This window comes from Leguminivora glycinivorella, chromosome 14, assembly GCF_023078275.1.
Source record: "Leguminivora glycinivorella isolate SPB_JAAS2020 chromosome 14, LegGlyc_1.1, whole genome shotgun sequence".
Lineage (NCBI taxonomy): Eukaryota > Metazoa > Arthropoda > Insecta > Lepidoptera > Tortricidae > Leguminivora > Leguminivora glycinivorella.
The window spans coordinates 15,916,445-15,942,908 of record NC_062984.1 but is presented as its reverse complement, the minus strand read 5'-3'; the positions used below and the strand labels follow the sequence as shown (position 1 = coordinate 15,942,908).

General features: G+C 35.1%; 1 protein-coding gene across 2 annotated transcripts in view; it reads right to left on the bottom strand.

The window, feature by feature from the left end:
- The window catches only part of LOC125233245 (WASH complex subunit 1-like), a 66,343-nt gene that overhangs the window by 20,184 nt on the left and 19,695 nt on the right, over positions 1-26,464 (bottom strand). For both annotated transcript variants that reach the window (XM_048139183.1, XM_048139182.1), the window contains exon 5: positions 6,486-6,612. In XM_048139183.1, coding sequence (XP_047995140.1) covers positions 6,486-6,612 — 127 coding nt within the window. The remainder of the gene's footprint in view (positions 1-6,485; positions 6,613-26,464) is intronic.

The window sequence follows — 26,464 nt, the reverse complement described above, 5'->3', positions numbered from 1 at the left end:
ATGGTGTCTCCGTAAGTCAGAAACCATTTGTTTTATCAATAATGAGAATAATCCCACTGTAGTCATTTATCGCTGGATAACAGCATCCTGTCTTCCGACTACTCGGTCGAGGATACGGAAGGCATTATCATGGTGATAAATTTAACATGTCACTGGACGGTCAACGCGCCGCTGGTATATCTACATATAACAAGATACGATATAAGTGTTAGTAGTTTTGTTTTTTCAAAAAGCTAACCACAATTTTATCTAGTTGACAACTGAACGGCACTGAGATTGCTAAAAATATGCTGAAAGCGATTCATGAAGTTTCGGGAAGACATTACATATTATATTATACAAAACCTGTTTTACGAGACAACCTCGTAAGATTTTTTACTTTATATTGCGTTAATTAATTCAAACTGCCATAATAAAATTATCAGTACAAACAAAAACTTAAGAGAAACCAGTTTACCAAGGCTTATTTTTTTTTCATTTAACCATTCCAGGAATTTATCAGAAAATGTACAAGCAGGCCGTTATCAAGTTTCAAAATAAACATCCAACTTCTTCGTAGTTTTAAGTAATTACATACTAGATTAGCATTTACTGGGAAACCAAGATGGCATCTGGAGTTCGTGTTCTGCTGAGTTTTTTTTATCTCATTTATGTATAGCTTGCTGTTTGTAAGCTAGAATATCTTATCCCAGGGTTTGATCTAGTCAATTAAAAAAAATACGAATGACCTTTATAGCGCCCTTTAAGTTATGAAAATTTATCGATATAGAGTTTAATGCAAGGAGGATGATGATGATGATGATAGAGTTTTCGAATATTTCGATGGCGACTGCATGTTCATTATATTATTGATCAGGGAAGTTATTATCCGTTTATTTTGACAGTGAGTAATTATTATATAGTACTGTACTTACAATAGGCCGTGTACAAGATAATATTATTAAAGCCGATTGTGTAATTTACCGGTGCATTATAGGTATAATTTCACTGATAAGATTATTTTCAGCGGCACCTATACCTAAACATTACCTAACTTGTTATTTTCATTGTACCTATTTTAATTCTACTAAAGTATACACTTATGAAAATTAATAGGTACGGACATGGCAGTCTACACTGCGAGAAAAAACAAACAGTTTTCATGTTAATTCAACAAATTTTTGGCTAAACTAGCCCCTACGTGCTCTTTGGTTCAAACAACAACAACATACAACAACAACATACAATCACGCCTGTATCCCATAAAGGGGTAGGCAGAACACATGAAACTACTGAAGCTTCAGTGCCACTCTTGGCAAATAAGGGGTTGAAGAAAACGAAACTGTGACATTGCAGTGACAGGTTGCCAGCCTCTCGCCTACGCCACAATTTAACCCATATCCCATACAACAACAAGTTAAACAACAAGTTAGATTTTTTTAAGTGTAACTAGTACATTCTACAAGTTACTCGTCATTTGAATCAAAAATATATTTGAATCAACAAGTCGATTTTATTAAAGCAACATGACACATATTGTTTTAAACATATGTTTGGCTGACTCAATCAAATATCTTTTAACAAGTTTGACCTTGTTGTTCGAACAAGTTTGACTTGCATCATCAATATTGTGATTTATTCCGTTTACTAAAATACTTTTGCAACGCAAATTTCTCTCAGTGTAGTATGGAAATTCTATGAAAAGTGACCCGAAAGTCACTAGCTGCTACAAATGCCCGAAATTTAAAATTGTCAAATCTATGAAACTGCACACTACTAGAGCAACGTTCCTGCAAAGTGTAGGTAAACAAAATGCTATTACCCTATTCAAGCTATCTACAGTAGGAAGTACATCTATTTTATATTTCCAATTATCCTATTTCTGAATTTACTTCAAAACACTATTAAAATTAGTAGCTAGAATAAAATTAAACCTTAGCGGGTTAACGTTACAAATGTTACAATTCAAAACTGGTTGACTTGGACGCAGGCTAATATGTGCGTGATCTAGGAAAGGTCGTGCGATACAAACTTGAACTTTTACCATTCATTATTACCATTAATTTAATCACCACCAACTTGCGTTCCAATTGTTCACTAACCATTTCATTAATTGATAAAAAGAATTTGATAATTAGATCAAGTTCAATTAATTGTTCTAGCAGAAAACTATACCAAGAAAATGTGTAGCTGAGTAAAAACTATTTCGTCGAATTCTGAATTTGATTAGAATATTGCCAATGCGCTGCACGATACTCAGGTTGCACGTTATTTTATCTGTTGTCATGAGCAACAGGCAGAAAAGTATCGCTAAATTTATGTTCTTTCGATCCCTGAATATAAGTGCAAAGGTTATTTTGTATAGGTGCTTACATTGATAAAAATTTACTAGTAAGCCTAATTGAAATCGACCACCATTTTGTTGAGCTATTTTCATAATAATATGACGTCAGACATGTCAAATTAGAAGGAAAATAGCTCACTCCTACCGAGCTCTGGCTGTCGGTGTCAACTCAATCTAACTATAATATGGGCTAACAGAAGAAGAACCAAAAAGAGAAGAAACGAGCTTCGGTGAATTGAGGCTGCCAGTTTCAGCTACGTCCCGCAACGAACTCGACCGCTTGTAGCTCTTTCCGACTACTTCAAGTGGTCATATAGAGATTGTACAGAATTCGTGCCCGAAGTACAGGGGCACGTGTCTATAATTGACATGTCCATCACCGGCCTCGGCAGCCGAGCCTCATTAGCGCGCAAAACGTTAATTGCCTCATTAATCCTTCCTCGAATCAGGCTTTAGGGATTAAGATTCACCCGCCATTGGCTTTTTTATGAGACTAATTCATCGATCGTTATATCTGCTGTCTACAGCCTGCCAAACATACGTTTCTTTAAAACTAAATTCCCTCATCAGCTTATCATTAAAGTGGCAATATGCCTCATTCGTTGACATAAAACCTCGATTCCAAGTATCGCTGCAGCATATTTGTCTTTCGCAACTTTTTATGTGTTAGAGTTTAATGGCGCTTCTATCTAACATTCGACTTGGCTCTTAGTGGTATCTATAGAAACAGTGGAATGTTTGACCATGAAATCAATGTTCTGTTTGCACAATATGTTATATGAAAAGACTTGTCTACTTTTCCACTGTGTCGGTTTGATAAATGCGAAACTTTCGAAGTTTTTTTAATGTTTAGATGAAATCTAGCAAAGGGCTATTCGATTTTTAAAGCTTAATTAGCGCAACGCCTGTGGATTAATGGATATTATAAATATAAATAAAATTTCCCGGATTAAGATAATTGGAATACCTATTTCGCGGAATACAAAATCGCAAATAATGGCTAAATTAAACACGAAATGATAATTAACAGACTAACAAGGATTTAACCTCTAAATAACATCTCCATCGGGTCACCTTTAAACATTGCGATATCCTAGGTCCCGTCTAGACATAACGGCGCTCTGCGAACTGTGGATTCTAGTTTTGTGTTTGCGCCGACAAGTTGGAAATCTTTACATCGTAGGTACTAGACTTGAAATCACGCACACAACAACAAAATCAAGTATCTAAAATACTGCGAGATTCTAAAATTTGTATATTTTTTCTACCAGTAGGAAGTCGAATTGCTAACTATAAAGATAGACCAGAACATTTCTACAATGTTTGTCAGTACAATTGAATATATTATGAAAATCTACTAAACATAATTAGATCTTTCGGTTTATACCATAGTTCGTTACTGCTATGAAATGCCTTTTCGCATTAACACCGCCAATTGTACTTTTCATTTATTACGAAACAGTTTAAATCAATAATAGAGAATGTCTACATATTCGCATAATCGACATTAAATCTTTGTAGTTTTTGTATTATGTGGATGTCTACCGTCTCAAACTCTCCCTCAAATGCTCAAAGGTTAACTGGAAGAGATCCCTTAAAGGGATAAGTTCGCCTTTGTACTGAAACTTTTTATTTTAAATATTATGTGCTGTATTATTTTTCTGTACAATAAAGTGTTTACTTACTTACTTACTTAAATCTTCAGTCCTTTAAAGCTAAAGCAATTACCAGAAAAATGTATGAATATCATGAAGCTTTCATTAAAATAATAACGATATGATGTGTCTAATTTAAATAAGGACGTTAACATGTAGCTTTTCAAGCTTTTGCCATTGTAGGTATCTATTTCAGTAATTTTCACGATAACCTCGAACAAGACACAACACCCTCGAACAAATTATAACTAGACTGAAATTGTAATAATCTTAATTTAATTGCTGTTAAATAATTTTATTGATGAACGTGTAATATTTATAATATTATTAATAAAATGTCTATGTCTATGTCTATGTCAAGGAGTGAAATAATTTAGGACGCCAAACAATGATATCATTACATACAACGAAGCATTCATAGAAGTCGCTCTGGGAATTACGATTTCACACCAACTTATTATTGGAACTAAGTACGTAGTTCAAAGATAACGTGAAATATCACAATTTGGCATTACTATATAATACTGGAATAAATTCAGTCAGTGTTGCAAAATAACAGCATATGTAAATACAAATGCCATGTAAACAATACGAAATAACTAGCAATGACACAACGAAAATATTTAACCCCGTTGAAAAAAGAATTCAATCAAAAACAAACAACAGAAACAAGAACATCTACCTCTACTCGTACATCCGCGTCACAACCAAGCACAGATTCCTGACACCCCCGATGGCCCCGATGATGTATAAGACATACCCTCGTCGAGTAGTGCTATCCATTGAGGTTGCTGCTCTTAACAGTTGCGTCGCATATCCAGTGTCGGAAGATCCTTACGAATATAATATATTTAAGTGTAAACATTAGTGTAATCAAAATACATAGCTGGGCATTAACTCGTTAATCCGTTAAATTACTTAATTACATTAAATTTCTCCGAGTCCGTTAATCGTTAATCTAGTAGGGCACAGGCGCCATCTGCGCTGCGAAAAACACGTTCTGAACGCTACTATAAAAGCCCGAAGTACGGCAAATCCTATGATTTGCCGGTAAATCCTAGGTTTTACCGATGTCGATTGCTAAAAGTCCGAATTATTACCTAAAAAAGTATTCTTCACGTGGATTTGCTTTTACTAACTTTGATTCGGTGAATCCTAAACTTTACCATGGCGACTGTTGTAGTGATAGGGCAGCAAATTCGAGCCCTATTTACGACCACATTCGCTTCCCTAGCCTCTACCACCCAAAGTGCCACAACAGTCCCGTTACCGCTAGCATCTCTCCTGACACAGCTCTTGGCAGCTCAGGCGATCACTGCCTTCCACGTGCAGCCTAGAGTTCAATAGGCTAGCTGTACTTCGGCCTTTTACAGAAATATAATACGTTATAGTGGATACTGATGCAACTAAATATTTAAAGAAAAGTTCATTTTTTTTCACGTGTTAACGGATTAACGATTAACTTTAACTTACGTTAAATTTGTCGAAATGTATCGCTTTAACGATTAACGAAGTTAACTTTTTTAGTAACGGATTAGCGATTAACGAAGTTAACTATATGATTAACGGTGCCCAGCTATGTCAAAATACCTATAGGTATTTTGCAATTGTCAAACTTTGAAATATAAAATCAATCACCTTAGCTCATTCATCGTATGACTACATTATCGAACTTATTCTTAGCGAAAGCGCTACAGACAAGCAGTCTGGTGTATCTATTGTCATATCACGCGCACATCGCGCCATAGTCTGTAAGTTCGTCACTATTTGACTACGTGACCGGTACGCAAATCGGCTCAAATACCATTTTTGCTATTATGTATTGGCGCTACCTGGAATTACTTTTGCTCTAAGCTGCTAATATTTGTTCTGTGTAGGTATATCTACTAGGCCGGGTTACGTTTTTGTACGAGTCCTAATGTGAGCTTCTAGCATCAATAAAACAGACTTTGTATACCTACTTACGGTCTCTAAGATATATCCAGCTGACAGCAAGTCAACAGTGAAGTAATAAATAGGTCTTTATCTGGCACCTATTACGGACACGGAGCCCGAAAAACAACTGCATATTAGATCCTCACTCTTTTTACCCAGATAACCCTAAATGCAAAAAATCTTACCCCCGGATTTTTCGGGATATTTTTATATATTGCCACTTACCTACCAGAAAAATTAAAAAAAAAGAATCGGTGTTATAACACCTGGTAGGGTTAAGTGGGTTAATTGGTTGATAAAAAGTTCTCGTCAAGATGACCGTTGGCCGTAAAATGTATCGGGATGACAGATATAACTAATTATGTACTACGAAAAGTCAAGTAATTTTCAATTGACAATTTCTAAGCATCTTGTCTACTACGTTCCGTGTACGCACTACGTACGATTTAGCCAGTCAAACAAATATGTCACAAGAAAAAGTCGCGAATGCGGCGAATTCCAAAATGTCTAATTGTCGCCTACATCTTTTAGAAATGGAAATGGTTTGTCAGATTTTAGTAATAAATTCTTACCTTGGAAGGAGTGGAAGAAGCAGCCGGTCGTAGCTTGGCTCGGCCTGCGCCTCCGGCTTGCCTTATAGCGGCCATCAAGTTAGAGTGGGCATCCCCAGTTGGCGCAGGGGTTTCTTTAGCTTCAGACCTGTTTGACAAAATAAATACACGTTATATGTATAGAATATATCTAAGCTAGTATTTTCAGTAAATCGTTATCTATGGGATACCCCCATTTGCCAGAATTTCATTTGCCATAATTTTATTTGCCATCCTATTCAACAATCATAATATTGTTTCTCATAACATCTTATGCCATAATCATTGTTTACTATATTAATCTAGTGCCAGAAACTTTGTTTCCCATAAAGTCAGTTTCCATAATGTCATTTGTCAGAATCATCGAAATCCGTAATTACCATATTCCATACCATCATTTGTCATACAAATTAGCGTCCAGAAAAGTCAATTTCCATAATGTGCTTTGGCAGAATCGAAAATTACTATAATAGTTACTAGAAGGACTAGAGAATGAAACTGCTATCAGAAAGTAGGTTAGGTTAGGTTAGAACTGTGACCCCCCGGAAAATGAAAATACTATCAGACAGTAGTTTAGGTTAGGTTAGACTGCGACCCCCTGGAAAATGAAACTGCTATCAGAAAGTAGGTTAGGTTAGGTTAGAACTGTGACCCCCTGGAGAATGAAACTGCTGGAAAAGTAGGTTAGGTTAGGTTAGAACTGTGACCCCTGGAAAATGAAACTGCTATCAGAAAGTAGGTTAGGTTAGGTAATAATATGGGCAACAATTAATATGGCAATAATTTCTTATGGCGTTTGAATATTCTATGCAACCATATTATTGCACTTAATAATATGGCTAACAAATAGTATGGCATTGTATGATTATGGAAGGCAATATTCGGATAAACAACGAGTATGTCATATGATTTTTATGGTAAACAAATCATTCGGGCAAATGAAATTCAGGCAAGTTAGATTCGGGCAAATGAATATTATGTTAAATGACTGTCGGGCAAACAATAGACAACCGTTATCTATCTATATTAGCTAAACGTTGGTAATATTTACCGGGAAAAAAAATAGTCATAAAAAAACAATTTTCAAGATTGTTTATGCCTTTATTTAACCCCCTGAACCATACCATGCGTACAAAATACCTTCCCAATTTTTGACGTTTTTCTAAACGGAAACAAGTTCTTCGAAGGAACGGCCTTTCACATGTTATATGGATTTGTAATATTTGGTGACCTATTTCGTCCTTCAAGTTATTTTATTTTCGAGCTCATTATAAAAGCTGCCGATAAAGTATACAATTACTCCCACGTTTTATGCGCGGTATCGGTTTATTACTAGCAATTCATTAGCAGGCTCTAAGAGTTTATAAAGCCTCGAAACATCTTAAAGGTTTATTTATGGAAGTCGACAAATTCAAAGAATGAATGAAGAAAAAGAAATATTTATTTTTCAAGTAGGCATATTACAATCCGCATATGAACGTCAAATAAAGCTACACCGGCTCTAACCCTACGCCTCAGCCTCGAGCATGGCTCAAGATGAGCTTTCTTTTGAACAGTCTGAGTAGATATATGATTTCCACATGTTACCGTGTTGTGCGAGTAGCTTTCTCTCTAGGTTTACAAAGATGGAAAATTGTATTTTGTCAGTCGAAGCCGCTAAGCTAAGGTGATGTGGTGGATCGTAGAGAGTCGACGCGATTTATAGCAAAACGCTTTTTCTTGACATCATTACTTATCGTGAAAAAGCATTCACTCTATTTCTTATATTTCTTGTTAATTGGCTTGTAAGTAATATTCCGTACTAGGCTAGTATTTTCGTATTCATTTGCAAGATACAACGTAAGCCTTAGCAAACAAGAATATCGGACTATTAGAAGAAATTTAAGGTTACACACCTACATTAAGTTAAATAGAGCAAAGGTGAGACGAAGGAGAAACTAATACAAGATTAAAAAATCGCGACTTTTATACAAATATTGACTTCGATACAACGTCTGTCCTGGCTGTTGAAAAGCTAGATTTTTTTTCTCTATAAAATTTTACGTTTCTACTTTCAAACAATTTTTAGTAGGGATAAAACGTACATGGCCATATATTTACTACTAACGGGGTAATCTGCTTCAATAGTTGTTTCTAAATATAGTATCAATCGATTGTCTTTCTAATACGTCATGTCAACTATTGAACAGGTGTTCAATAGTGCAGGTACTCGCAATAGTCGCAATATGCAGCGTGTTGTGAGACTTGTGAGCAATGTGACATAATATTACGGATAAAATAATAGTAACCTTACTATAAGTTAATAATTGTAGTTTACGTTAGCTACTGCGTAGTTCTAAGCCCGATCGCAGCCAATTTAGTACTGACTTTGCCAGCAACCGTAAGTATAAAATGTCTTTTAGTTATAGTCATACTAGTTATGAAAAAAAAGCTGCACTTTTAGATGGAAGCAAGCCGCTTTGCATGGTGATAGTAGACGTCTTAGTAAACGATTTTTTCCGAGGATATCGAAATTTCATCCCTTAGGAAGCCGAGCGTAGCGAGGTGTTTTATGAAAATGAAACAAATTCTATCTTTTTATTGTATCGTCCGATTTTGACAAAACGTATCTCAAATGAAAGGTATTGCTTTATGTAATTGAAAAAAAAATTGAAAAAAAAATTATTATAAAAAAAGTAAGAAAAAAAATAAAAAAAGTAAATTTACGTCTCGCACTGATTTTTAAATCAAAGACAGATAAATTCATAGTTGAAAACTAAAGACCGCATCGAAATCGGATTAGCATTTTTTAAGATACAAGTTGCCAAAGTTGGGAAAATTTGCTTTATATGACCACTTTGAAATTCCTTTGCCAGAAAGTCAGAAATAATATATTTTTCTTACACAGAAAAGTACATAGTGACAGTACAACTCAAAATAAAATAAAAAATTCCGAGGATATCATAATTTCATCCCTTAGGACGACGAGCGTAGCGAGGTCTGTTACAAAAACCGAAAAAAAAATCTTATTTTTTTGTACTCGTCCGATTTTGACAAAACATATTTCAATTGAAAGGTATTGCTTTATGTAACTTAAAAAAAAAAATATTGAAAAAAATTGGAAAAAAAATGTAAGATTTAAAAAAAAAAACTTAAATTTTCGTATCACACTGAATAACTGCAAAAAACGGTAGACACGATGTATAATATCGATATATGAATTTTTGAAATTAAAGACAAATAGATTCATGATTATAAACTAAAAACCGAATCGAAATCGGATCAGTAGTTTTTAAGATACGAGTTGTCAAAGTTGGCTTAGTTTGTTTATATGGTCGCTTATAAATTCCTTAGCTAGAAAGTCAGAAACATTATATTTTTCTTACAGTTATAAGTACCCAAGTAACAATTTCTGGTCCTATAGTGGTCGAGAGCACCAAATTAAATCACATTAAACGGTCCTATAAATAGTCTATATTAGTACTGTAGAGCCGATTTGGCGCAATTATGCAGCCATTTAGTGATATAATAGGGCTATAGCAGTATCATCCGTGACGTTTAAGGTCTATAATGGTGATGCGATGATGACTATTGTGCTAATTTGTTGACATAGAGGACACAGTAACGCTATTATAGTATCAATTTATGCTATAGTAGCATTTGAGATTCCGTTATACAGGTTTTTTGTTCTGTAATAGCAGTTGCCGTCCCTTTTAATGCGAATGAATGAAATTTCTAAAATAATTTAATGTGTGTAATATTTAACAAAAACTGTTCTAAGCGAGGAACTTTATTAGAAGTGGCATGTGAACTTGTGAAGTTTAGTGTCCATCAAAATAATTTGGATTTCGTATAATTCCATCATTACTGCAAAAAGGTATGCGATGGAAATTTTACCGTTAAAAGAATATTAGTTTAATGGAGTATTTTAAGTGCGCCCTCGATTTATACCTGTTTTGAATAAAATAAATAAATATAATTTAATACAATAAAATTATTGGCACCATAGTTTCTACTATGGATCCAAGAAGTAAAACATACGCTTTTATAGTTCGACTATGTCACTTATCATACGCATTCACTGCCATAAGCCCGCCATTGTGGATTCAATTAGGGTTGCATGAGACTTTAACTATGATCCAGTTTAACTTATAAGTTCTTTATATAGAAAACAATACTTGTTTTCAATGTTTTACTATAGAAAGATCTTCTAAACAATTTTTTTTTATAAAACATATAGTAAACTCAGCTATAACGCTATTGTGTTTTAAAAGAGATACCGAAACCATTATTCCACAGTTCTGTGATATAAAAGAGTCATTGTGACGTATACGGCGATGAGATATAAAAGGCATTAGAAAACGACTATTAACGCTTTTCAAAGCTATATAAACGTATCCTGAGAACTTCATTATACAGCAAAATAGCTCTATAATGGTATTCATATCTCTACTACAGTGTTAAATACTGTAGCAGTGTTTTCCAAAGCCACTATATCCCAAAATAGTGGTATATTTAGGTTTTAATTTCTGTTAAAATACGACTACTAAAAATACTATAAGCGGCTTGCTGGGAACCTTAATAGCGCAAATTGATAGCATAACAGTGATTCCTAACACTATTATACAATAATATTGTTCTTTAGTAGGTTATTTGATCCTGTTATAGACCAGGCCTATAGCGGCTCTATAAATTGGTGATATAAACGTTTACATCACTTCCTAATAACACCTTTTAGCTGTATAACACAACAACTATAGCGGCTTGTCGGGAACCTGAAAAAGCGTAAATTGATTGCATAACAGTGATTTCTAACACCATTATATAATAATATTGTTCTATAGTAGTCATATTTGATCCTGTTATACACCAGGCCTATAGTGGCTCTATAAAATGGTGATATAAACGTTTACTTCACTTCCTAATAACACCTTTTAGCTGTATAACCACACATAACTATATCAATAATAGAAAATAATCTGTACTTATGTATAATTATAAGTATAATGTTTAATATGTACCCACTGACCTATAACTGATGTTATGAATAAATATTTTCTTTTCTTTTCTTTTCTTTTCTTTTCTTTTCAACTATAGCGGCTTGTCGGGAACCTTAATAGCGCAAATTAATTGCATAACAGTGATTTCTAACACCATTATATAATAATATTGTTCTATAGTAGTCATATTTGATCCTGTTATAGACCAGGCCTATAGCGGCTCTATAAAATGGTGATATAAACGTTTACATCACTTCCTAATAACACCTTTTAGCTGTATAACGCAACAACTATAGCGGCTTGTCGGGAACCTTAATAGCGCAAATTGATTGCATAGCAGTGATTCCTAACACTATTATACAATAATATAGATCTATAGTAGTCATATTTGATCCTGTTATAGACCAGGCCTATAGCGGCTCTATAAAATGGTGATATAAACGTTTACATCACTTCCTAATAACACCTTTTAGCGGTATAAGCTTATAGAGCTAAAAGGTGTTACTGGAGGCTTTTATACGACAAGCGGTTACGCCGAAAACCTTTATACGACATCTATAGTAGCTTTTGGCGTCGAAAACCAAAATTATAGCACTAAAATGTTACTTGGGTATGCATTGGTAATGGTCTTTAATTTCAAAAATTCATATATCGATATTATACATCGTGTCTACCGTTTTTTGCAGTTATTCAGTGTGATACGAAAATTTAAGTTTTTTTTTAAATCTTACATTTTTTTTCCAATTTTTTTCAATATTTTTTTTTTAGTTACATAAATCAATACCTTTCAATTGAAATATGTTTTGTCAAAATCGGACGACGTACAAAAAAATTAGATTTTTTTTTCGGTTTTTGTAACAGACCTCGCTACGCTCGTCGTCCTAAGGGATGAAATTATGATATCCTCGGAATTTTTTATTTTATTTTGAGTTGTACTGTCACTATGTACTTTTCTGTGTAAGAAAAATATATTATTTCTGACTTTCTGGCAAAGGAATTTTAAAGTGGCCATATAAAGCAAATTTTCCCAACTTTGGCAACTTGTATCTTAAAAAATGCTAATCCGATTTCGATGCGGTCTTTAGTTTTCAACTATGAATTTATCTGTCTTTGATTTAAAAAAAAAACTCATATATCGACATTGTACATTTTGTCTGTCATTCTTTGAAGTTATTCAGTGCGAGACGTAAATTTACTTTTTTAAATTTTTTTCTTACTTTTTTTATAATAATGTTTGTTTCAAAGTTTTTTTTAATTTCATAAAGCAATACCTTTCATTTGAGATACGTTTTGTCAAAATCGGACGATACAATAAAAAGATAGAATTTTTTTTATTTTCATACAACACCTCGCTACGCTCGGTTTCCTAAGGGATGAAATTTCGATATCCTCGGAAAAAATCGTTTACTATGATGTCTACTATCACCGTGCAAAGTGGCTTGCTTCCATCCAAAAGTGCAGCTTTTGGCCAAAAATTCTCCATAACAAGTATGACTATTATAACTTAATTTTAAAGTTAGGAAATAGATTACTTTTTTATCCTTATTGTATATACATATTCCTTATTACGTTTAGTATTTTTCCCCTCACTAGCTCGGAAACACGTGTTTTGTCCTTTAATACCAGCGGGTAAAAACGCATTTTATCCACTAGTGGATTAAGTAATTTGACCTTGAATAGAGGCAAATTTTCTGCTTTAAAATTGATAAAAGTGGGTTAATCTAGTGATGAAGATGTTTTACCACCTGTGGAACTACTGGAAGCAGTGATAAAGGCGTTTTTTGCGTTGCACTTTCCTCGCTATAGTGAGGGGAAAAATTTTGTGTTATTACACACGAGTGCAAATGTATTTTACTTCTCGTGTGTTGAAAAACTCGCAAGCTCAGGATTCTATTCTCGAACCACTCGCTTCGCTCGTGATTCAACTAATGAATCCTTTCGCTTGCTCGTTTTTCAATTCCACACTCGGCGTTAAATACAACTTTGCACTCTTGTATAACAAATAACTATTATAATTTTACTGAGAAAGCCGTGTGTTCATTATGTAACAACATATATAAATCATTTCAAAGAATACTTTCTGCTACAGCCAAAAAGTGTTATCAAAATTCTTCCACACAAAACATCTATTTATTCGGTATTACAGAAAACAGGAAGCTTTTCCTACAACGCCGGATCGCTTTTGCGAGTTCTAGGTAACTAACTCGTTTCCGCCCAAGGCTAACGAATATCCGAACCATTTATTCCGAAGAATTATCGTGCAAATGCATTAAGAGATTCTTTTTTAACTTTTATTAGCACATTTTCTTAGTAAGTGTCTCTAGAAATGGACATGGTAAGGCAACACCTGTTTTCTAGTTTACGCATGATGGGACTCGGTTATCATTTTATTAACGTAAAAGAGCAAGTGTCAGTTTTTTCACTGTTCAATTGAAAGAGACAGCCACTGTTCTTATCCTTATCACTTGATAAAAGCTGCATTGTTTTAATATCTGCAGGTTCTACTAGTTAAACTATCAATATAATTATTTACACCGGTCAAATCTTACATGAAAATCGGCTAAAAAAACAAAGTGTGATGTAAAGCTGGATTTTTGGTATGTTATTTGGAGTCCTTGGGGGAATGTAAGACTATATTTTGCAAGCAAAAAAAAAGTGTGCTAACTTCGTAATTTAAAAAAAAAAGTAAAAAAATCGGACTTTTTTTGGTTTTTATTTTTTTATTAAAAAACTATGCGTTTTTGGTCAAAAGTTGCTTTGTAAAGTTGAAAGCGCATTAAATTTCAAACAGTTTGACATCTTTTTTATTAATGTCTGTCAAATAGTTTTCGAGATATGAAGCGTCAAAAAAGGTTAATTTTTGACGCATTTATAAAATGTAGCGTTTTGCCAATATTTTTAGACAAATATCTGCAAAATACTTCATGATATGATATATATTGCAATATAACTTTATATAAAATTTATTTTGCTTTAGTTTTAGTGCAAATAAAGGTCAGTAAGACGAATAGTTACTTTGGTAAACAAAAAAAAATCTATAAATAGTCTGGTAGATTGGTTAAGGTAAAATAGTTTACGCTAAAAGTTTTAGGTTTTACTTTTTCCTTTGTGAGGGTCCTGGTTCTGCATCTTGATGGCACAACTCCTGTAGTGATAGAAAGTCCACTTAAGTTGTATTTGACCACCAATTGCTGTGAAATAAACTACGGGAAGGAAAAGCGCCCACGCCAATTATTAAGATACTGGAGAAGTGGTATTCCTAGCAGAAGAACGTAGTAAGATGGAAGTCAACTCTGTCCACAGCCAGCGGGCTAAACTGTGGCGTGAGACAAGGAGGCAGTATGTCTACAGCTCTCTTAAGCGTGTACATGGATGGGCTGTCGCAGGCTTTGACCAGTACCGAGGTTGGCTGCTCCATCAATGGGCAAATGATAAATCACATCGCATATGCAGACGATATGATCATACTAGCACCATCGGTGGGAGCTATGCGTAAGTTACTTGCAGAATGCGAGAGATACGCCAGCCAGCATAACATGAGATACAATCCGGACAAGTCTGAATTTATGCTCATGGAGGCAGCACATATGCCCACACATGTACCATCTCTTTTTAGGGTTCCGTAGTCAACTAGGAACCCTTATAGTTTCGCCATGTCTGTCTGTCCGTCCGTCCGTCCGTCCGTCCGCGGATAATCTCAGTAACCGTTAGCACTAGAAAGCTGAAATTTGGTACCAATATGTATATGAATCACGCCGACAAAGTGCAAAAATAAAAAATGGAAAAAAATGTTTTATTAGGGTACCCCCCCTACATGTAAAGTGGGGGCTGAAATTTTTTTTCATTCCAACCCTAACGTGTGATATATTGCTGGATAGGTATTTAAAAATGAATAAGGGTTTCGTAAGATAGTTTTTTGATATTATTAATATTTTCGGAAATAATCGCTCCTAAAGGAAAAAAGAGTGCGTCCCCCCCCTCTAACTTTTGAACCATATGTTTAAAAAATATGAAAAAAATCACAAATGTAGAACTTTATAGAGAATTTCTAGGAAATTTTTTTTGAACTTGATAGGTTCAGTAGTTTTTGAGAAAAATACGGAAAACTACGGAACCCTACACTGAGCGTGGCCCGACACGCTCTTGGCCGGTTTTTTCTTGATGGATTTCAATTGCGAAGAGTACACGAAGTCAAATATCTTGGCCACATCTTGTTGTTTTTTTTTTATTATAAATGGGCTTACTCTTGACCACAGACTAGCCAAAGGCAAAGACGTGGCCTACGATGGAGTGAGCTCGAGCTCGTCCAGTTTAAAAAACCAGGAGGACATAGAAAGGCAGAGGGGGGCCACCGCAGTAAGGGCAAACATGTTGGCTAGAAGATTCGCCAAATGTAGTGACAGCGTAAAAAGACAGCTGTTCCTCAGTTTTTGTACAAGCGTGTGTACTGTCGAGTTATGGTCCGACTACACCTGCGCGGCGGTGAGAGACCTGCGCGTGCAATACAACACATACTATGTACTGATATTTCGTTAAACGGAGAATACTATGATTCGGGCACGTCCACGACAACGCTCGTGAGATTGCATCGATGTTATTGACCCTCAGTGATAGTCTTTAAAAACCAGTCCGTTCAAGAACAAATTCGGAACAATCTGATTCAATTAATGAGAGTTTTCTACTCGTAAATATTTTTTTCCGCCAAGCGGCGATCCTGAGGTCTTTCTGACCGTAAACTTAACTTACTAAATAAATGTTGATTTGATATACGCAAAAAATATGTGTCTGAGTAATACTTGAACAGCCCCCAAATAATAATAATTCGTTCTCCGCTACGCCTCCTGTAAATATATGTAAACTATCCCATTTGGCCATTACCATCCACCGATTATTTCTGATCCAGTTATACTAGACTTATGATATAATCCTATTTTTTTAAATAACTGGCACTCTTTTGGTCTTAAATGAAAGCTAGTGAAATTTTCTACATTTTTATTTTACAATTTATGTAATAGCCTGAGTTGTTTTGCTGATATCAGTCTCAAAATATGAGCAAAACGAATATTTTTATAGTAAGGGGAAAAAAGCTCTTTTTTTGACGCTTCATATCTCAAAAAATATTTGACGGACATTGATAAAAAAGATGTCAAACTGTTTGGAATTTAATGCACTTTCAACATTACAAAGCAATTTTTGACCAAAATTGCATAGTTTTTTAATAAAACGGCAAAAACAAAAAAAAGTTTGATTTTTTTACTTTTTTTTTTAAATTACGAAGTTAGCACACCATTTTTTTGCTTGCAAAATATGGTCTTACATTCCCCTAAGGACCCCAAATAACATACCAAAAATGCAGCTTTACATCACACTTTGTTTTTTTATTTCTCTTTTTGACCAGTGTAATTGTCAATCAATGTATTTTTTGACTACCGGTCTGGCCTAGCGGGTAGTGACCCTGCCTGCTGAGCCGCGGTCCCGGGTTCGAATCTCGGTAAGGGCATTTATTTGTGTGATGAGCACAGATATTTGTTCCCGAGTCATGGATGTTTTCTATGTATACACCGTGTTTCACTTAACACTAAAAACCTGAAAACTGTTTGTTCAGAATCGAGAGTAGAATCGATTGAGGTATATCTTGATGGGGGTAATATTTTTTGTTTTAATTTGTATTATTAGTTATTGTTTACGTGCCCATTCTACAAATTCGTAATACAACATTGTGCATATCATACTGTTAGAGGTTGTAAACCTTTTTCAGTATTTAAGGGTATTAATACTGGCTGGTTAGTGGTTACTTGGACGATTTTTTTTTCTGCTACGAAATAGACGTTGTGCGTCCGTTTAAATTTAAAGTTTATCATAAGTCATAACAAACTGAGCTCGTACCTAATTACAAACTTGTCATTTTGAATTTTAGGTTTAAATTTGCTTACTGAGTCACCTGTCCAATTTGAAGTTTACTGTGAGACAGGTTAAAGTGCTTTACATTGCCGTAGCTGTCTATTGGTAAACCTTGTGTCGTTGCAGTAACGTACACAATTAAACAGTTTGAAGGCTTATGATGGTGGCTAGCAATTATTTTATGGAGTGTAGAGTTAAAAGCCGAGTAGAGCTGCACAGAAAATTAAAAATTCAATTTAAACAAATAATAATCATCAGATTAAAAAATGAACATTCTAGATACGTTTAAAAAAATAAAAATCAGTTGGGGTGTCTGAGGTTTTGAGTGATACCGGAAACACGGTGTATAAGTATTTGTATATTATATATGTATATCATTGTCTGAGTACCCTCAACATAAGCCTTCTTGAGCTTACCGTGGGACTCAGTCAATCTGTGTAAGAATGACCTATAATATTTATTTATGTATTATGCAATTCACATACGAGTGAATTGATTATGTTTAAGCGCTTCAGGAAATACCTACAGATTAGGAATTACAATATTAGACAGTTTAGACAGCTACTTAGTGTAACGTTCAACAAATGCTCAATTAATTAGAATTTTTTATGCATACTGATACGTAATGAGCTAATATTTTACCGCCCTAGGGCGGTAAAGTTAATACCTAAGTTGGGCCTTCCACGACCTGTCAAAAATCACCACTGCATTATGAGGAAAAGTAGAACATACTGCTCATTAGGTACAGGAATATGTTACGGGTGTAATACCAAATCGATCGATAACTCATGTAGGCGATAAGTTAAGCCCACGACTGCAATTACTGTGGTATAGAAGTGCTGTAGCTACTAGCTACCTACGGTGAAAGCTAAATTAGCTCCGGTCGACCTTTGCTATCGATCCGTCGCCAGACTTGCGAGCCAGATAGGCTATTCTAATAACTAATTCTAGTAAACATGTGCAAATACAAATAGTATTATCATATGAAAACGTAGAATTCTGACTATAACAGGAATTCCCGTGGAAATCGCCCCTAAAATACTCAGTTCCTGGACGATGACTACGCCTCAAAAGCAAAAATATTTCCCTGAGGAAATGTTTACTTATTCAGTCTTTTTCTGTTCCTAAATGAATAATCTGAACTGTATTGTTTGTGTATTGCGTAATAAGAATAAGGAAATAGAAGCGCATTGAGCTTAATCTAAAAATAGCATATCAATATAAGCGGTGCACTGTTTCAAACTTTATACTTCAAGTTTCTGCAAAAAGGACTTGCCTTTGATTTACCTACCATTATTAGAAATAAAACCAGAAAATAGTTATTTGTTATACAAGGGGGCAAAGTTGTATTTTAACGCCGAGTGTGAAATTGAAAAACGAGCAAGTGAAAGGATTCTGAACTTGCAAGTTTTTAACACACGAGAAGTAAAATACATTTTCTCAAACATGCAATGAAATATTGTCTTTACGTTCCTTAAAATGGGCTGGGAAGTATCGCTTTTTGGGCGCAACAACTCGAGAGGACTGTAAAGGGATTTCATATTATTTTTTAGGCCTAGGCCTGCAAAGTAACTTTTTTTTATAAAATATTGTCCTTTAGAGCATTTTTATTTCATTGTATGTTTGAGAAAAGCACTATACATGCCTCGGCGTGAAAACGGATTCCCACTTGATTATATACCCACTTGGCCGGAAATCCTCATTTTCCCGGCCTCTGATGTAATGTACTATTGCACCCGAGTGTAACACAAAACTTTTCCCCTCACTATAGCGAGGAAACTACAACGCAAAAAATGCGTTTATCACTGCTTCCAGTAGTTCCACAGGTGGTAAATCATCTTTATTACTAGATTCACCTACTTTTATCAATTTTAAAGCAGTAAATTTGACTATTCAAGGTCAAATTACTTTACCCACTAGTGGATAAAATGCGTTTTTATCCGCTGGTATTAAAGGACAAAACACGTGTTTCCGAGCTAGTGACCCCTCACTTCCCCCAAAAAGACCCCCCCCCCCTTCTTTTTCCCCAAAAAGACTACCTATATTTTTAACCCTCGACGCAAAAATGACGGGCTGATAAGTTTGACGTGTGACGTGCCTGTGGCATCGTAGCTCCCGATGGGATGGATGAACCGATTTAGATTTAGTTTTTTTTTTTGTTTGAAAGCTGAATTAGTCGGGAATATTCATGAAAATCGGTCCACTATGTCGGAGGTTTTATCAAAATTTTAATTTTGTTATGCCTAAAAACTGAGACACCTCTGAATCTTTTAAAACGTAGTAGGTACTAAGCTTTTTGATACTTTACTTGACTGTAATTTCTACTTACTAACGATTGTGTAATAAGACCATTAAGACGATACGGTAGGGGTCAATTTTCCATACAAACGCTCTCGACTATTTCCTCCCTGGTTTTTGAAGATAGAGCAATGATTTTTTCAACACAGATTGTTATTATTTTTATCTGTGTCGGACCGTTTTGATTTTTTTGATATTCTGCTTTTTAAAGATTCTAGAGCCAATCAAAAAATTCCAAAAACGGCCTTTTTCATTGTGGCGCAAAAAAAGGTGTGATACTCAAGATTGGTAACAATTAACCAAAAAAGCGAAACGGTCCGACATAGATTATTTCATTGTTATTCAGATTCTCAAATTTCGTTCCGATTGATTAAGTTTTGAAGGAGGAAAGAGTCGAGAGCGGAACCTCGATTTTAAAGATTTTTTTGAAATATCTTTTGACTGAGTTGTTCTTAATGGACAATTTTTTTTTCGATAAATCTAGTTAATAACACTTGTATATTTAACTAAAATTCCCAAGTTGAAAAGGGGGCTCCTTTCCATTTTAGCATTTTCGCTACCGTATCCTCTTAAGGAAATAAATAAATAAAGCCGACGCTGTTCAACCTTGAAACTGCGCAAGTTAGTCCGCGCTCAAAATTCCCCGTAAAAGTGGCTTCGACTTTCGCTCCCCAGCTCCCCACAACTCCCACAAGCGACGACCATCCTTGCACAAGGACACGTGTGTATCTACTTAATTAAACTGGCAAAGGAGATAGCCTCAAGTAACTAGAATAAGTTCTGAGAAATGCGGATAAAACTCCTTTTTGTCGATGGAGCAGATAACATGGTTGGTTGGGGACCGGTTTTGTTCATTTTGCGTTGGGTTTCAAATCGAAAAACATACTGAACGCGTAGTAGTTTATACATGTACATACTCTGACAGATCTTATGAAGACACATAGTTTTCCGAAGCCTACTACGTGCTTTGATAAGAAAAAAAACTTACATTATTTTGTTAGAAAATTAAAATGAATTTCAAAAAAATATACCTAAAACAAAATTAGAATAGGTGGGAATTTTCAGAATTTGGGTCCCCCCAATTAGCTTAAGTTGTTATCAAAAATTAACTCGCTGTCAGTTTTGTGACGACAATTAAGCATAAAATCTTTCTAAATAATTACTTTATTTATCGCTTAAAGTTTATTTAATTAACAAAAAAACAATATTTTTATTGAAATTTCATGCTTACTTATCGTCACAAAACTGACAATGAGTTTTGTCAACAACTTACGCTAATTGGGGGGGTCCCAAATTCTGAAAAACATGTAGGTACTTAATGTAATGTATGTAAAAATTATCATATTGTGCATAAGCGAATATCTTCGACCCTACAAAAAGCATATGTTATTACTACGTGTATATGTAGGTATACTAGACGAGCTAACTTTATGCAGCGCTGCAGACGCGATCGATACAGCTATGAATCTGGGTAACGGGTATTCGTTCTGTTTCGTACTACTCGGGAATTCATATCTGACGTCTGACTCTGGATGGCTTATGGATTGAATGGATTGAAAATATCGGATAAAATATTAAAGTTAATGTGAGTTCTAATATAACAATATGAATGTTAATATTAATAAGGTATACCTGAAATGACAAGACAGCTTCCGTTTGGAAACTTTTTACGCAATAGACGGTTTAAGAAAAGTGCACTTTGTCACTATCTACCTCAAAATAGTCAAAATGCATTCAATGCTATGAGTATCATCATATTGATCATTAATAGAATATAATAGTGTTAGTTAGTGTATTGTTAATATCATACACGCCAGTGACCTAAATAACAATTGGCTGGGAGGAGACCAACTAGAAGGGTAACTGGCCTCGAGTTTGACCTGAAGCGCAGAATGAGACGTAGTTACGTTACGATGAATGAGATAATATTCTTTAATAAAGATTGGTCTGAACGACAGATGTTCGCGGGAAACCCCTACTGAAATATTAGCAGTACGTTTCTAGGTATAATGTGTTTGGATACAGTGTGACGTAATTTACTAAGAAAGCGCCGGGCGATTAAAAGATGCTTTAGGTCTAAAACGAGGATCACCAATTATGTAGTTTTTACAGGAAACCGGTTTTTAGGCTTCCGTAGTCAACTAGGAACCCTTATAGTTTCGCCATGTCTGTCTGTCCGTCCGTCCGTCCGTCCGTCCGCGGATAATCTCAGTAACCGTAAGCACTAGAAAGCTGAAATTTGGTACCAATATACATGTATGTATATTAATCACGCCAACAAAGTGCAAAACAAAAAAAAATGTTTTATAAGGGTACCCCCCCTACATGTAAAGTGGGGGCTGATATTTTTTTTCATTCCAACCCCAACGTGTGATATATTGTTGGATAGGTGTTTAAAAATGAATAAGGGTTTACTCAGATCGTTTTTTGATAATATTAATATTTTCGGAAATAAACGCTCCTAAAGGAAAAAAAGTGCGTCCCCCCCCCTCTAACTTTTGAACCATATGTTTAAAAAATATGAATTAAATCACAAAAGTAGAACTTTATAAAGACTTTCTAGGAAAATTGTTTTGAACTTGATAGGTTCAGTAGTTTTTGAGAAAATACGGAAACTACGGAACCCTACACTGAGCGTGGCCCGACACGCTCTTGGCCGGTTTTTTTTAAATGAAATGGCTATTAGCTGATGATGTCTGTTTCAGACGGGAGCACAAAAACGACAAAGAGCATTTCGCATTAAATAAATTGCCCGGATCCGGACAGCAGTCCACCATTAAATAACCCCTGCCCTTTTATAAATTATGAAATAAAAAAAGTTAACGAATTTTATTTATTTCATTTATCGTTATTTATTCAGCTACTTCACAATTCTCAGCAGTGCACTATTTCAGAATTCTAGAAGTCTATACTGAGCGGACCCGATAATCTAAAATGATATATTTATTTGTCTATGTATTATCTTTAGCCACGTTGATTTTGCTATACTATGCGTACGCGCCCGAATCGTCCATCACTCCGACATATCACATAACTCATGCCATTCAGTTACCCGATGCGTCACTGCGGCCGACCATGGCCATATATGACGTTGCAGACCAAACAAAAAAGGGACGCGGGGATTGAAAGGCTTATTTTATCAAAAGGACCCTTTGACTTGGACCAGAATGAAGTCAAGTAAGATAATTTCATTGTCCAAGAGTGATTTTTTTTGGCAATATATTGTAAAATAGTATGAGAATATTGAATAAATACATTTGATTATACATAGGTACGTCATCGATGTATAATAAATAATCTATCAATGAAAGAATTTTCCCCATTTTTGAAATAACCTAACCGGCTAACCTATATAAGGTTGGTAGATGATTTACAATAACATAACATGCCATTGTAACAAATATTATTTCTCCCAAAGAAAACAATGATCGAATATAGTTTCTTTACATAACATAGTATGTTTGTTATATTCTCTAGACTTACAAAACAGACCAGTTTATTAATAGCCGGTACGTGCTAAATTGCACTACACCACAAAATTAGCAATAAACGCCTTGTGGCTCGTGGGTTTATTATCGACCTGTAGGTATGGGTTGAACATAAAGCCAATTAAACATCTAATTATCAATATCGTGTGTTACGGACAAAATGCAGGAAAGTAGGCTGCGATGGTATGGACACGTAGGGGGAAGACCACCAGACTACATTGGAAATTTGGCACTGCGATTCTCCATCCCTGGTAAGAGTGGCAGAGGCAAACCGATAACAAGATGGAGGGCAGAGCAGTTGTCGAAAAGTTTGTACAAAAATTAAGGAAAAAGTTTTTTTTTTTTTTAATTCCTATTTAAGATTTATTTTATGAATTGAGATTTTTTGTAAGTTTTATTTGATCATTAAGGTTCTCTAGTATCTATATTTTTTAAATTATAACAATTGTCCTGTATATATCTTACGAAAGTAGACTTATATCACTAAATGTTGGTAACAAAATAGGATCAATTAAAATTTACTGACGTGGCTATGTACAAACTTTCTGAGAACTGCTGAGGGACGTAGTGCTAAAATAAATGGCTGAGTGCAAAGTCTCCGAAGACGACGTCAAAGATAGGGCGAAGTGGAAGCGAATGACACGGAAAGCTGACCCCACCACCATGTGGGATTCATAGCTCGGAAGAGAGAGTGTTACGAGATTTTCTATTATTTGTCAATATCATAGGATTCATAAGTCTTTATCAAAAAATGTATACATTCTATTCTACCAATTCAGAACTTGTTCAACTCACAAGTTTAGTACCCTTTGTCCAACAGCCGTTTTGTAAAGAAAGTAAGAAACAAAACATCGTGTGGCTTCTATTCCCCGAAGCTGTAGCCGGAGCAAACCGTTTCTTGGATGTTCGTGAAACAAACTTGGGTGTTTTAATAATTTAATAAGCTTATTCTGAATGTTTTATTTGTCAATTAGCTTTTAAAGAAACTTATTTTTCAGGCGCGAATTCAGAAGGCATGTTGTTTCTATAAAATTATGGCCGCACATTTTCTCGGGAGATAACTTTTACCATGTAAAACAGAGATTACAGGAATGCCTAATTTGACCACGACAACATGTAGATATCGTCATTGGTGGTCACAGGAAGACATGGTTCACCATATGAACCTCTTTTTAACACATTTTTTTTGTTAACGGTATTTTTATTGCACAGCATCGTACCTAAAGGCGATACGTGGAAAGCAAAACGAATCAAATTACTTGCGTTAATTCAGTCGGTGACTTGCATAATATGACCCATCTTACTGACAGTTAAAAAAAATAAAGCCAGATGCTCAGCCTGGTGTAGACTTCTAGAGGGTTTGATGTTTCTTAAATGAACAAAAATGTTGTTCCATTATGACTATTAAAATCTCCCCCATACCGCCGGCCGATCATATTAATTTATTTATCAGATTAGACATGACGATATACATATACATATTTCAAATACCTATAAGAAAAATATATCAGAAAATGTATTAAGAACCCCTCGCTCTGTATATATACCAGGGTATTATTTGATGTGCCATAAGGACATAACTGATACTATACCTGTATGTAAATAAGCCTGTTTAATATTATATGTCAACTCTGTTGACTCACAGCTAAAACCCATTACGCAAACAATTATCCACATACTCGCAGTGGGTCAATCAATGCGATCAAATGCAATCTGGTCTGTGTGATTTAATAAGTTTAATAAAGCGAGCGATTATTTCATGAGATAAACGTAGACCCAGTTTAAATCAGATTCAATGATCATATTTTATACGATGAATGCATTGATGGTAACCGCATCGCCATTTGCGAAATGTGACAAACGCACTGGGTTTATCGAACGCGGTAAGATCAGAGATCGATGTGGCCAGCCCACAGTAGCAGTAAGATCAGAGATGAATGAAATAGTAGCTAATCCAGAACTCCATCGCTCCTTCATATTAGTACGACAGGTAGACATTAGCGTAGATCTCGTTCACTACGAGGCAATTGATCTTCGATAGGCAGATAGGCACCCGAGCGATCGGACAAATATTTTTTTGAGGATTCTGTACCATACTCTTAGTTTGTGTTGAGTTGCAGTCCGTGCGAATTATGTATTCAATTTTCATATGGCAAGGTCAATTTTCATGCACACCGCAAAAGGAATCACCCTAGCCGGTTGGCAGGACAATGCATCAATTTGCATACATTACTTTGTGTATGTATCACCTATATGCTAATCAACGTATTAGATATATATATATGTATATATAAAAGGTACCGGCATGTGTAAATGTATTGTCTTACATCAATCGAATTAACAGTATATTCATTTAACTGTTTGTTAATTGTGGCCATTGTGGGTTTCTTAGGACGATTTCCGTGGTGATACGTGGAATCGGGAAACTGTTTTCACTAACCAATCGAAACAAAAAAGGTAAGTATGTCTATTTAAAGTATTTAAACGACTTTGATTACATGATCGTGTTGAATGCCCTCTACCTAATTATAGAAATTAAATCAAGAAATGAAATTGAATATGACCATAGCTGAATGGTTTATCTCAAAATGATATGCCTAATTGGTCAGCTATCTGTCATACACTCCATAGACAGATCCAATACTAGCGTCTGAGCGTCCTCTTTATTCAAATACCTACTTCAACTATGTGCTTGGTACAGTACAGCGACTACATTTTCCATAGCATTCGCCGTTGACACTCATAAGACTGGTCCCGCGCTCGTTTCTGTTTCTAAACAACATTCTAATAATTATAGAAAAATGTTTATCTTCAGCTATAAATGACATAATTAAACTGCCTAATACACCACACGCACGGGTCACCGAGTATCATTTTCAATCTATCGATACGATACTCGGTACAGGCCACGAACGTTCGCCGGAACCGACCCTTCGAAGAAACGGAGTCAATCGTCAGTTGTCGATAAACAGACGTTTCATTTGTTTAAGTACCTGTTAGCAATAGGCTTTATAAGGCCTGGAAATTAACACTCATCCGGGCGTAAGCTACTTAAGTTACACGGTAAGACATATACAGATTATACAGATGATGCCCAAAACAACATTTGTTCATAAATTCTGTATACACAAAGTACGTGTCTACAACAATATCCCGAAGAAACCGATAAAAAAAACAGGGTAAGAACGTTTTCATCACATTTGCTGTTTAAAGGTATCATTACGTCTACGTGTACTGAAGCATAATGTACTATTTTATTCTCAAGGGAATAATGGATTTAGTTTTAAAAATGAAT